This window comes from Panulirus ornatus, chromosome 67 (genome assembly GCF_036320965.1).
Source record: "Panulirus ornatus isolate Po-2019 chromosome 67, ASM3632096v1, whole genome shotgun sequence".
NCBI lineage: Eukaryota > Metazoa > Arthropoda > Malacostraca > Decapoda > Palinuridae > Panulirus > Panulirus ornatus.
In genome coordinates, this window is record NC_092290.1 from 306,094 (window position 1) to 321,269 (window position 15,176).

Below are 15,176 nucleotides of genomic sequence, written 5' to 3' on the forward strand. Positions count from 1 at the left end.
GTTGAGAGAGCAGAAGAGGGTGTTTTGAAATGGTTTGGTCACATGGAGAGAATAAGTGAGGAAAGATTGACCAAGAGGATATATGTGTCAGAGGTGGAGGGAACGAGGAGAAGTGGGAGACCAAATTGGAGGTGGAAAGATGGAGTGAAAAAGATTTTGAGTGATCGGGGCCTGAACATGCAGGAGGGTGAAAGGCGTGCAAGAAATAGAGTGAATTGGAATGATGTGGTTTAACGGGGTCGACATGCTGTCAATGGATTGAATCAGGGCATGTGAAGTGTCTGGGGTAAACCATGGAAAGTTCTGTGGGGCCTGGATGTGGAAAGGATGCTGTGGTTTCGGTGCATTATTACATGACAGCTAGAGACTGAGTGTGAATGAATGGGGCCTTTGTTGTCTTTTCCTAGCGCTAACTTGCACACGAGGGGGGGAGGGGGTTGTTATTCCATGTGTGGCGAGGTGGCGATGGGAATAAATAAAGGCATACAGTATGAATTATGTACATGTGTATATATGTATATGTCTGTGTGTGTATATATATATATATAATTATGTACATGTGTATATATGTGTATGTCTGTGTGTGTATATATATTTGTACATTGAGATGTATAGGTATGTACATTTGAGTGTGTGGACGTGTATGTTTATACATGTGTATGTGGGTTGGTTAGCCCATTCTTTCGTCTGTTTCCTTGCGCTACCTCGCTAACGCGGGAGACAGTGACAAAGCAAAACAAAAAAAAAAACATGGCTCATGGTCAAGTGCCTGAGGATTGGCAGAATGCATGCATAGTGCCATTACACAAAGGCAAAGGGGATAAAGGTATGTGTTCAAATTACAGTTTGTTGAGTATTCCTGGGAAATTATATGGGAGGGTATTGACTGAGAGGGTGAAAGCATGTACAGAGCATCATATTGGGGAAGAGCAGTGTGGTTTCAGAACTGGCAGAAGATGTGTATTTGCTTTGAAGAATGTATGTGAGAAATACTTAGAAAAACAAATGGATTTATATGTAGCATTTATGGATCTGGAGAAGGCATATGACAGAGTTGATAGAGATGCTCTGTGGAAAGTATGAAGAATATGTGGTGTGGGAGGCAAGTTGCTAGCAGCAGTGAAAAGTTTTTATCGAGGATGTAAGGCATGTATACGAGAAGGAAGAGAGGAAAGTGATTGGTTCTCAGTGAATGTCTGTTTACAGAAGGGATGCATGATGTCCCCATGGTTGTTTAATTTGTTTATGGATGGGGCTGTTAGGGAGGTGAATGCAAGAGTTTTGGAGAGAGGGGCAAGCATGCAGTCTGTTTTGTATGACAGGGCTTGGGAAGTGAGTCAGTTGATGTTCTCTGATGACATAGCGCTGGTGGCTGATTCGGGTGAGAAACTGCAGAAGCTGGTGACTGAGTTTGGTAAAGTGTGTGAAAGAAGAAAGCTGAGAGTAAATGTGAATAAGAGCAAGGTTATTAGGTACAGTGGGGTTGAGGGACAAGTCATTTGGGAGGTAAGTTGGAATGGAGAAAACTGGAGGAAGTGAAGTGTTTTAGATATCTGGGAACGGATTTGGCAGCGAATGGAACCATGGAAGCAGAAGTGAATCATAGGGTGGGGGAGGGGGCGAAAGTTCTGGGGGCGTTGAAGAATGTGTGGAAGTCAAGGACATTATCTCAGAAAGCAAAAATGGATATGTTTGAAGGAATAGTGGTTCCAACAATGTTATATGGTTGCGAGGCATGGGCTATGGATAGAGTTGTGCGCAGGAGGGTGGATGTGCTGGAAATGAGATGTTTGAGGACAATATGTGGTCTGAGGTGGTTTGATCAAGTGAGTAAAGAAAGGGTAAGAGAGATGTGTGGTAATAAAAAAGAGTGTGGTTAAGAGAGCAGAGAAGGGTGTTTTGAAATGGTTTGGTCACATGGAGAGAATGAGTGAGGAAAGATTGGCAAAGAGGATATATGTGTCAGAGGTGGAGGGAACGTGAAGTGGGAGACTAAATTGGAGGTGGAAAGATGAAGTGAAAATGATTTTGGGTGAACAGGGCCTGAACATGCAGGAGAGTGAAAGGCGTGCAGGGAATAGAGTGAATTGCAATGATGTGGTATACCAGGGTCGACATGCTGTCAATGGACTGAACCAGGGCATGTGAAGCATCTGTAGTAAACCATGGATGTGGAGGGGGAGCTGTGGTTTCGGTGCATTATTACATGACAGCTAGAGACTGAGTGTGAAGGAATGTGGCCTTTGTTGTCTTTTCCTAGCACTATCTCGCACACACGAGGGGGGGAGGGGGTTGTTATTTCATGTGTGGAATGAATAAAGGCAGAGAGTATGAATTATGTACATGTGTATATATGTATATGTCTGTGTGTATATATATGTATATGTTGAGATGTATAAGTATGTGTATTTGTGTGAGTGAACGTGTATGTATATACATGTGTGTATGTGGGTGGGTTGGGCCATTCTTTCGTCTGTTACCTTGTGCTGCCTCGCTAACGCAGGAGACAGCGACAAAGCAAAATAAATAAATATAATATAATATATATTTTTTCTTTCAAACTATTCGCCATTTCCCGTGTTAGCGAGGTAGCGTTAAGAACATAGGACTGGACCTTTGAGGGAATATCTTCACCTGGCCCCATTCTCTGTTCCTTCTTTTGGAAAATTAAAAAAAAAAAAAATGAGAGGGGAGGATTTCCAGCCACCCCGCTCCCTCCCCTTTTAGTCGCCTTCTACGACACGCAGGGAATACATGGGAAGTATTCTTTCTCCCCTATCCCCAGGGATAATAATATATATATGTAATTCCCTGGGGATAGGAGAGAAAGAATACTTTCCACGTATTCCCTGCGTGTCGTAGAAGGCGACTAAAAGGGAAGGGAGCGGGGTGGCTGGAAATCCTCCCCTCTCATTTTTTTTTTTCTTTTTTAATTTTCCAAAAGAAGGAACAGAGAAGAGGGCCAGGTGAGGATATTCCCTCAAAGGCCCAGTCCTCTGTTCTTAACGCTACCTCGCTATCGCGGGAAATAGCGTATAGAGAGCAGAAGAGGGTGTTTTGAAGTGGTTTGGGCACATGGAGAGAATGAGTGAGGAAAGATTGACCAAGAGGATATATGTGTCGGAGGTGGAGGGAACGAGGAGAAGAGGGAGACCAAATTGGAGGTGGAAAGATGGAGTGAAAAAGATTTTGTGTGATCGGGGCCTGAACATGCAGGAGGGTGAAAGGAGGGCAAGGAATAGAGTGAATTGGAGCGATGTGGTATACCGGGGTTGACGTGCTGTCAGTGGATTGAATCAAAGCATGTGAAGCGTCTGGGGTAAACCATGGAAAGCTGTGTAGGTATGTATATTTGCGTGTGTGGACGTATGTATATACATGTGTATGGGGGTGGGTTGGGCCATTTCTTTTGTCTGTTTCCTTGCGCTACCTCGCAAACGCGGGAGACAGCGGCAAAAAAAAAAAAAAAATATATATATATATATATATATATATATATTTGAGCACTCACTCTTATCCCCTTTGCCTTTGTACACCCTATGATTCACTTCCGCTTCCATGGTTCCATCCGCTGCCAAATCCACTCCCAGATATCTAAAACACTTCACTTCCTCAAGTTTTTCTCCATTCAAACTTACCTCCCAATTGACTTGTCCCTCAACCCTACTGTACCTAATATCCTTGCTCTTATTCACATTTACTCTCAGCTTTCTTCTTTCACACACTTTACCAAACTCAGTCACCAGCTTCTGCAGTTTTTCACATGAATCAACCACCAGCGCTGTATCATCAGTGAACAGCTGACTCACTTCCCAAGCTCTCTCATCCACAACAGACTGCATACTTGCCCCTCTTTCCCAAACTCTTGCATTCACCTCCCTAACAACCCCATCATAAACAAATTAAACAACCATGGAGACATCACACACCCCTGCCGCAAACCAACCTTCACTGAGAACCAATCACTTTCCTCTCTTCCTACATGTATACATGCCTTACATCCTCGATAAAAACTTTTCACTGCTTCTAACAACTTGCCTCCCACACCATATATTCTTAATACCTTCCACAGGGCATCTCTATCAACTCTATCATATGCTTTCTCCAGATCCATAAATGCTACATTCAAGTCCATTTGCTTTTCTAAGTTTTTTTTTTTTTTTTTTTTTTTTATACTTTGTCGCTGTCTCCCGCGTTTGCGAGGTAGCGCAAGGAAACAGACGAAAGAAATGGCCCAACCCCCCCCCCCCCCATACACATGTACATACACACGTCCACACACGCAAATATACATACCTACACAGCTTTCCATGGTTTACCCCAGACGCTTCACATGCCTTGATTCAATCCACTGACAGCACGTCAGCCCCTGTATACCACATCGCTCCAATTCACTCTATTCCTTGCCCTCCTTTCACCCTCCTGCATGTTCAGGCCCCGATCACACAAAATCTTTTTCACTCCATCTTTCCACCTCCAATTTGGTCTCCCTCTTCTCCTCGTTCCCTCCACCTCCGACACATATATCCTCTTGGTCAATCTTTCCTCACTCATTCTCTCCATGTGCCCAAACCATTTCAAAACACCCTCTTCTGCTCTCTCAACCACGCTCTTTTTATTTCCACACATCTCTCTTACCCTTACGTTACTTACTCGATCAAACCACCTCACACCACACATTGTCCTCAAACATCTCATTTCCAGCACATCCATCCTCCTGCGCACGACTCTATCCATAGCCCACGCCTCGCAACCATACAACATTGTTGGAACCACTATTCCTTCAAACATACCCATTTTTGCTTTCCGAGATAATGTTCTCGACTTCCACACATTTTTCAAGGCTCCCAAAATTTTCGCCCCCTCCCCCACCCTATGATCCACTTCCGCTTCCATGGTTCCATCCGCTGACAGATCCACTCCCAGATATCTAAAACACTTCACTTCCTCCAGTTTTTCTCCATTCAAACTCACCTCCCAATTGACTTGACCCTCAACCCTACTATACCTAATAACCTTGCTCTTATTCACATTTACTCTTAACTTTCTTCTTCCACACACTTTACCAAACTCAGTCACCAGCTTCTGCAGTTTCTCACATGAATCAGCCACCAGCGCTGTATCATCAGCAAACAACAACTGACTCACTTCCCAAGCTCTCTCATCCACAACAGACTTCATACTTGCCCCTCTTTCCAAAACTCTTGCATTCACCTCCCTAACAACCCCATCCATAAACAAATTAAACAACCATGGAGACATCACACACCCCTGCCGCAAACCTACATTCACTGAGAACCAATCACTTTCCTCTCTTCCTACACGTACACATGCCTTACATCCTCGATAAAAACTTTTCACTGCTTCTAACAACTTGCCTCCCACACCATATATTCTTAATACCTTCCACAGAGCATCTCTAAGTATTTCTTTTCTAAGTATTTCTCACATATATTCTTCAAAGCAAACACCTGATCCACACATCCCCTACCACTTCTGAAACCACACTGCTCTTCACCAATCAATCAATACCCTCCCATATAATTTCCCAGGAATACTCAACAAACTTACACCTCTGTAATTTGAGCACTCACTTTTATCCCCTTTGCCTTTGTACAATGGCACTATGCAAGCATTCTGTAAATTTCCAGACAACTCATGTTGAAATACTCTTAAAAAATAATTACATTTTCCTGTTTAACCAATGAAAACTAGCTTATCATAAAGAATAATGATGAAATTTCACAAGTGAGGCAATACCAAATAAGAACCTACCGAATATTCTCATCTTTGATCTGCTTATGAATTGCTCCATCCAGATTAAGCTGTGGTTTATCAACCTTCTTAATGGCTTCAATGTACTGCTTCTTCTCGACTTGCCCATCACCTGTGGTTTGTTCCTGTCTACGCTTCTTACCCAAACCTTTAACTTTCCTCTCATTTGGAAGATCTGGCTGGAACTTGCCCAAAGAAGCTGTTGCATGTCGGGCATGATGCATGGCTAATCCAAGCTGCAGTAAATGTAAAATGTTATCAGGAAATCTATTTAAAACAATGTTATTTACAGGAGCTACACAAATCACTTACTATACTGAAACTAATAAAATTACTGATGAATATAAGGAAAATCTTTTACACATATACTTTAAATGATCCTGCTACATCTATTTTTTTGAGGTTAACGATGCCTTTAATTCCTCCTAGTTTAAACATCAATACAGCTGTACATAATTATCCTACTTACATCTTTGATGGAAGAATATTCATTATTGGTGACACCAACATGAGGAACCCTTAATTTTCTATTTCTGGCAATGTTTCGCAAACGCTGGTATTCATTCTTGGCTATATTTTCCTTCTTGAGTTCTGCTGCTTTGAAAAACTGGTCCTCATAAGGGTCTCCATGATCTGGTACTTCTTTTACCCAGTTCTTCTCCTTCTCAGCTTTAACTTTACGGTATCCATACCGAGGTACCCATTGCTAGGATAAAAGTCCCAGAATTAACAGCAACTTACATATTATTTCTAGCATATATTCAACGTACATTATAAATTAAATCACAAATTGAAATAATAAAGAATAACAACATGCTAGTAAATCTAACTGCAAAAAATAAATCATGAAATTTACTAAGCACAATATTTCTTTACTTCTCACAGAACAATCCAACCATATATACCCGTCAGGGTCTCCAAAGAATCCTCTCATGACTCTAGCATCCAGCATAGCCTTTCACAATCTTTCATCCACTGCCACAGTGTCAAAGCCTTTTGCTCTTCTCTTCCATCATTCCTCATACATGTATATGTTGATCATCTTGTGCTGAAAAAAGGTGTTTGCAAGGAATAAACCCCTCTCAGCACAAATATCCAAATGATAGCTTCCATTCTCATCTACTTCAGGCACTCCCCATTTACCAACCATTTCACCAATTTCATCACATCCCACTTTCGCATTTGCACCACCCAACATGACCACATTTCTCTCATTCTCAAAACTTCTCAAAACTGTTTCTACAGTCATTCAAATTTCTCCAGAAAAACTTCATTTCATCCTTACCTTGTACAGCCTTCATATTCAAAGGTGCATTTACACATACCCTAGGATACTCCACAATCCCAATCTTTCCTTACATCCACCCTATTCTTGATCCATTCCATCAATGCTCTGTAACACCCTCCTATACTCTTGGTGATAGAAGAATTGCACATCCTTCTTTTCCTCTTCTCTGATAATCTTCACTTGTTCCTGTCCATACTACAGCTTCCATAACTTGCATTAATCATTTCCATTTTCACTCCACACACCCTGCCCAAGGATATAGGTTTCTCCAATCCTAACACATCCATGCTACTTTTAAACCTCTACACAATCTCTCTCCATTTACTCTCACCAGTCATCCCATTCACATTCAGCACCTTCACCCTCAACCACTCATTTCTTTTACCTCTTGTCATTACTGGCAGACTCTAGTGCTGCTTCTTAGCCTTTGTGCCTCACCCTTGACAGGTCACTGGCAGAAGGAAACTCCAGTGCAGTGTTGCCAGAGGCAACGGGGCTCGAAAATTGTCAAAAACTAACAGTACACCTTAGAAGTTTGTCCAAATCTATAAAATATTTATCTGATGTAATTGGGAAATGCCGCCCCCTTTACTTCAACCCCTAAGGGGTGTACTAATGAGGTCACCACCAGAAGGCAGGGTGAGACTTAGCTATTCCAGTAAAACTGGAGTATTCCCTCGAGGTGCTGAAACTCAATACTTTTCCCAACTTCAAGCTTCTTTACCTTCCACAATAGTTGCACCTCCTACCTCATTAGTAGTTTTACTGCCACTGCACAATTGATTATCAATTAATCGATTAAACCACATCACACCACATACTGTCATCAAACATATCATTGCCAACACATACACCATCCACAGCACATCCTCATCTGTTTCCCTTGCCTCATATCCATAAAATGTTACTGTGACTTACATACCCATCTTAAGCCTCCAACGTAACAACCTCTCTCTCTGTTCATTCCTTAATGCTCCCAAAGCTTTCACCCCCTCACTTCTGCTTCCATGGTTCCAATCACTGCCACTTCCACTCTCAGATATCTAATACACTTTATTAACCCCAACTAATCTGTTCATTAACTCCACTAAACCTAATAACCTTGCTTTTAGTTACATTTACTCTCAACTTCCTGCTTTCATGCACTTTCCCAAACTCAGACACCAACTTCTGCAATTCCCCTCTTGAACCTGCCACCAGCATTATATCAACAAACAACTGCCTGACCTACCAACCCCCAACAGACTGCATACCCACCCCTCTCTCCAACATCCATGCATTTACCTTTCTGTCCATCACATCTCTAAACATATTAAACAGCCATGGTGATATCACACACACATGCCACAGAACCAACTTCACCTTTAGCCTCCTCTCTACCTATCTGCATACATTACTTACATGCTTCATAAAAACTCCTCACCATTTCTAATAGCTTTCTTGCCACACCACATATTTGTAACACCTCCCACAAAGCAACTCTATCCACCCTATTGTATGCTTTCTCTAGATCCATAAATACCATGCACCAATCTTGTTTCTATATTTCTCATTTCAGTTTGCTTCTGTATCATGTGTGCCAGGTTTTGCCTAGCAGATAATGGTTAAGATATATATTTCTTGAGCCTTTCAAGCCAAGTGTGTTTTCTAATTCTTTATTTCTTTTTGTAAGTGAAAGTTTTTCTTTGCTGTGCATGGTGTGCTCCTTTAATAAATGTTTGCATTCTTATACTAAATTTCTAAACCCTTAGAAATGTTCACATGCCAGTTCCTTGATTTTTTTTTTTTTTTTTTTTTTTTTTTATACTTTGTCGCTGTCTCCCGCGTTTGCGAGGTAGCGCAAGGAAACAGACGAAAGAAATGGCCCAACCCCCCCCCCCATACACATGTACATACACACGTCCACACACGCAAATATACATACCTACACAGCTTTCCATGGTTTACCCCAGACGCTTCACATGCCTTGCTTCAATCCACTGACAGCACGTCAACCCCTGTATACCACATGACTCCAATTCACTCTATTTCTTGCCCTCCTTTCACCCTCCTGCATGTTCAGGCCCCGATCACACAAAATCTTTTTCACTCCGTCTTTCCACCTCCAATTTGGTCTCCCTCTTCTCCTCGTTCCCTCCACCTCCGACACATATATCCTCTTGGTCAATCTCTCCTCACTCATTCTCTCCATGTGCCCAAACCATTTCAAAACACCCTCTTCTGCTCTCTCAACCACGCTCTTTTTATTTCCACACATCTCTCTTACCCTTACGTTACTTACTCGATCAAACCACCTCACACCACACATTGTCCTCAAACATCTCATTTCCAGCACATCCATCCTCCTGCGCACATCTCTATCCATAGCCCACGCCTCGCAACCATACAGCATTGTTGGAACCACTATTCCCTCAAACATACCCATTTTTGCTTTCCGAGATAATGTTCTCGACTTCCACACATTTTTCAAGGCTCCCAAAATTTTCGCCCCCTCCCCCACCCTATGATCCACTTCCGCTTCCATGGTTCCATCCGCTGACAGATCCACTCCCAGATATCTAAAACACTTCACTTCCTCCAGTTTTTCTCCATTCAAACTCACCTCCCAATTGACTTGACCCTCACCCCTACTGTACCTAATAACCTTGCTCTTATTCACATTTACTCTCAACTTTCTTCTTCCACACACTTTACCAAACTCAGTCACCAGCTTCTGCAGTTTCTCACATGAATCAGCCACCAGCGCTGTATCATCAGCGAACAACAATTGACTCACTTCCCAAGCTCTCTCATCCCCAACAGACTTCATACTTGCCCCTCTTTCCAGGACTCTTGCATTTACCTCCCTTACAACCCCATCCATAAACAAATTAAACAACCATGGAGACATCACACACCCCTGCCGCAAACCTACATTCACTGAGAACCAATCACTTTCCTCTCTTCCTACATCTAATAATAACTAAGTACCTAGTCAACTATAAGGGCATTCCATAGAAATCTTGTCACCTGCAGTGAATCACCGTTATGGGGACTGAAATATGAACAGGTGGAATATACTAAGAAATATATCAAAAACTTTAGCATTAAGTTCTACAAAAATAAGTAAAATAATCTTCAAGTTTTATGCCTGGTTGAGCTCCAAGTCAAATATCAGTGTCAAAAAAACCACACTAGAATTGTAGTCTTTATGCCACCAATTTCTTTAGTTGCTGGAGAAAAAAAGTCTAAAGTTTAACTGCAAATTGATAAATATTCCTTAAGTTATAAGGATGGTTGAGTAACACAATAAAACCTATTTACAACCAGTATAACTTAAGCAAAATAAAAAAAAATTAGGCCTCATGCCATTCAATTTTTTACCTGCTGGAGAAACAACCAAGTTTTCCAGTTGTACCCAAGGTTTAATTTAAGGTTAACAGGTGACCCCTGATGATATGATGGATGGATGGATAACGGACTTTCTACAAAGACAAATTATAACAATGGACAAAGCAAAACCCTAGGTGTCTGTCTTGTTTTGCAAGCAGCAGAATAATTTGTAACAATGGAGACAACACTGGGGTTTCTAATAGGTCACTAATCAACCCACCTTTGGTTTTCCAGACATAAAATGAGGACTACTTACCTTGAGAACATCATCCCAGGTTTTCTTAGCTCTCTTCTTTCTCTGTATGCCTTTGTCCCGGGCATACTGTTCCCATTTTGAAATGAACCGATTCTTAGGCATAGGTTTTTCCCTCGGTAATCTGTAGAACAAATAAAAAAAATATATAGAAATACAGAGATGCTTTGTGGAAGGTCTTAAGAATATATGGTGAGGGAAGTAAGCTGCTAGAAATACTGAGTTTTTATCAGGGGTGTAAGACGTATGTGCAAGGAGGATGAGAGTACACTGAATGGTTTAAGTGAAGGTAGGTTTGTGGCAGGGGTGTGTGATATCACCATTGTTGCTTAATCTGTATATGGATGGGGTGGTGAGGGAGGAAAATGCATAAGTTTTGGAGACAGGCGAGTGTGCAGTCTGTGGGAAATGAGAGGGCCTGAGAAGTGAGCCAGTTGTTGTTTGCTGATGATACAGCACCAGAGGCTGATTTGAGTGAGAAACTGTAGAAATTGGAAACTGAGTTTGGATGAGTAAAGGAGAAAGTTGAGAGTGAATGTGAATAAAAGCTAGGTTGTTAGGTTTGGCAGTGTCAAGGGACACGATGGTTGGGATGTAACTGAAGTATTTTAGATATCTAGGAGCAGACATGGCAGCAAATGGAACCATAGAAGCAGAAGTGAGTCATAGGGTGGGGGAAGGGAGTGAAGGCTCTGGGAGCAATGAAGAATGTGTGGAAAAAAAAGAACGCTTTCTTAGAAGTCAAAGATAGGTATGTTTGAAGGAATAGTAGTCTGAAAAATATAAGAAGGTTGCAAAGCATGGGTTATAGATAGGGATGTCCACAGGAGGGTGGATAAGTTGGAAATGAAATGTTTAAGGGCAATATGTGGTGTAAGGTGGTTTGATTCAGTAAGTAATGAGAGCGTAAGAAAGATAAGTGGTAATAACAAGAGTGTGGTGGGCAAAGCAGTAGAGGGTGTGTTGAAATGGTGTGGACATATGGAATGAATGAGTCAGGCAAGGGTGACAAAGAAGATATATACATGTCAGAAGTGGAGGAAACAACGAGAAGCAGGAGACCAAATTGGAGATGGAAGGATGGAATGAAAAAGATTTTGAGTGATTGGGGCCTGAACATGCAGAAGGGTGAAACACGTGCATGGGATGGCATGAATTGGAACAATGTGGTATTCTGGGTCAACGTGCTGTCAATGGAATGAACCAGGGCATGTGAAATGTCTGGGGTAAACGATGGAAAGATCTGTGGTGTTTGGATAGAGCTGTGGTTTCAGTGCATTACATATGAGAAGTCGTGTATGGATGTTAGTGGATGTGGCCTTTCTTCATCTGTTTCCTGGTACTACCTCGCTGACATAGGGGGAGGCAACCAGGTGTGGGGAAGAAAGGGAAAAATGTATGTTAAATCCTTTCTTTTCATGCACTTGTGCTGTTTGACAGCGAGCAAGTATGAACACGGACATGCATATATGTATTTATTTATGTATTTTGCTTTGTCGCTGTCTCCCGCGTTAGCGAGGTAGGGCAAGGAAACAGACGTAAGAATGGCCCAACCCACCCACATACACATGTATATACATACACGTCCACACAAGCAAATATACATACCTATACATCTCAACGTATACATACATATACACAAACAGACATTAACATATATACACATGTACATAATTCATACTGTCTGCCTTTATTCATTCCCATCGCCACCTTGCCACACATGAAATAACAACCCCCTCCCCCATCATGTGTGCAAGGTAGCACTAGGAAAAGACAACAAAGGCCACATTCGCTCACACTCAGTCTCTAGCTGTCATGCAATAATGCACCAAAACCACAGCTCCCTTTCCACATCCAGGCCCCACTGAACTTTCCATGGTTTACCCCAGACGCTTTTCATGCCCTGGTTCAATCCATTAACAGCATGTTGACCCCGGTATACCACATCATTCCAATTCACTCTATTCCTTGCACGCCTTTCACCCTCCTGCATGTTCAGGCCCCGATCACTCAAAATCTTTTTCACTCCATCTTTCCACCTCCAATTTGGTCTCCCACTTCTCTTCATTCCCTCCACCTCTGACACATTATGCTCTTTGTCAATCTTTCCTCACTCATTCTCTCCATGTGACCAAACCATTTCAAAACACCCTCCTCTGCTCTCTCAACCACACTCTTTTTATCACCACACATCTCTCTTACCCTATCATTACTTACTTCATCAAACCATCTCAAAACACATATTGTCCTTAAACATCTCATTTCCAGCACATCCACTCTCCTCCGCACAACTCTATCCATAGCCCACGCCTCGCAACCATATAACATTGTTGGAACCACTATTCCTTCGAACATACCAATTTTTGCTTTACAAGATAATATATACATATATATCCCTGGGGATAGGGGAGAAAGAATAGTTCCCATGCATTCCTCACGTGTCGTAGAAGGCGACTAAAGGGGACGGGAGCAGAGGGCTGGAAACCCTCCCCTACTTGTATTTTAACTTTCTAAAAGGGGAAACAGAAGGAGTCACGCGGGGAGTGCTCATCCTCTTCGAAGGCTCAGACTGGGGTGTCTAAATGTGTGTGGATGTAACCAAGATGAGAAAAAAGGAGAGATAGGTAGCATGTTTGAGGAAAGGAACCTGGATGTTTTGGCTCTGAGTGAAACGAAGCTCAAGGATAAAGGGGAAGAGTGGTTTGGGAATGTCTTGGGAGTAAAGTCAGGGGTTAGTGAGAGGACAAGAGCAAGGGAAGGAGTAGCACTACTCCTGAAACAGGAGTGGTGGGAGTATGTGATAGAGTGTAAGAAAGTAAACTCTAGATTGATATGGGTAAAACTGAAAGTTGATAAAGAGAGATGGGTGATTATTGGTGCATATGCACCTGGGCATGAGAAGAAAGATCATGAGAGGCAAGTGTTTTGGGAGCAGCTGAGTGAGTGTGTTAGTAGTTTTGATGCACGAGACCAGGTTATAGTGATGAGTGATTTGAATGCAAAGATGAGTAATGTGGCAGTTGAGGGAATAATTGGTGTATGATGGGGTGTTCAGTGTTGTAAATGGAAATGGTGAAGAGCTTGTATATTCATGAGCTGAAAAAGGACTGTTGATTGGGAATACCTGGTTTAAAGAGAAATATACGTAAGTATACATATGTAACTAGGAGAGATGGCCAGAGAGCACTATTGGATTACGTGTTAATTGATAGGCAAGCAAAAGAGAGACTTTTGGATGTTAATGTGCTCAGAGGTGCAACTGGAGGGATGTCTGATCATTATCTTGTGGAGGCGAAGGTGAAGATTTGTAGAGGTTTTCAGAAGAGAAGGGAGAATGTTGGAGTGAAAAGAGTGGTGAGAGTAAGTGAGCTTGGGAAGGAGACTTGTGTGAGGAAGTACCAGGAGAGACTGAGTATAGAATGGAAAACGGTGAGAACAAAGGACATAAGGGGAGTGGAGGAGGAATGGGATGTACTTAGGGAAGCAGTGATGGCTTGCGCAAAAGATGCTTGTGACATGAGAAGCGTGGGAGGTGGGCAGATTGAAAGGGTAGTGAGTGGTGGGATGAAGAAGTAAGATTATTAGTGAAAGAGAAGAGAGGCATTTGGACAATTTTTGCAGGGGAAATAATGCAAATGAGTGGGAAATGGATAAAAGAAAGAGGCAGGAGGTCAAGAGAAAGGTGCAAGAGGAGTTGGGGTGAGAGAGTATCATTAAATTTTAGGGAGAATAAAAAGATGTTTTGGAAGGAGGTAAACAAAGTGCGTAAGACAAGGAAACAAACGAGAACTTCAGTGAAGGGGGCTAATGGGGAGGTGATAACAAGTAATGGTGATGTGAGAAGGAGATGGAGTGAGTATTTTGAAGGTTTGTTGAATGTGTTTGATGATAGAGTGGCAGATGTAGGGTGTTTTGGTCGAGGTGGTGTGCAAAGTGAGAGGGTTAGGGAAAATGATTTGGTAAACAGAGAAGAGGTAGTAAAAGCTTTGCGGAAGATGAAAGCCGGCAAGGCAGCGGGTTTGGATGATATTGCAGTAGAATTTATTAAAAAAGGGGGTGACTGTATTGTTGATTGGTTGGTAAGGTTATTTAATGCATGCATGTCTCATGGTGAGGTGCCTGAGGATTGCCGGAATGCGTGCATAGTGCCATTGTACAAAGGCAAAGGCGATAAAAGTGAGTGCTCAAATTACAGAGGTATAAGTTTGTTGAGTATTCCTGGGAAATTATATGGGAGGGTATTGATTGAGAGGGTGAAGGCATGTACAGAGCATCTGATTGGGGAAGAGCAGTGTGGTTTCAGAAGTGGTAGAGGATGTGTGGATCACGTGTTTGCTTTGAAGAATGTATGTGAGAAATACTTAGAAAAGCAAATGGATTTGTATGTGGCATTTATGGATCTGGAGAAGGCATATGATAGAGTTGATAGAGATGCTCTGTGGAAGGTATCATATGGTGTGGGAGGCAAGTTGTTAGAAGCAGTGAAAA

At 42.1% G+C, this 15,176-nt stretch overlaps 1 protein-coding gene across 1 annotated transcript in view; it reads right to left on the reverse strand.

The window, feature by feature from the left end:
* Nucleotides 1-15,176, reverse strand: part of LOC139747057 (ribosome biogenesis regulatory protein homolog) — a 40,774-nt gene that overhangs the window by 9,391 nt on the left and 16,207 nt on the right. The window contains exons 3-5 of the mRNA XM_071658842.1: nucleotides 10,692-10,812; nucleotides 6,245-6,481; nucleotides 5,776-6,011 (exon numbers count right to left, since the gene is read on the reverse strand). Coding sequence (XP_071514943.1) covers nucleotides 5,776-6,011; nucleotides 6,245-6,481; nucleotides 10,692-10,812 — 594 coding nt within the window. The remainder of the gene's footprint in view (nucleotides 1-5,775; nucleotides 6,012-6,244; nucleotides 6,482-10,691; nucleotides 10,813-15,176) is intronic.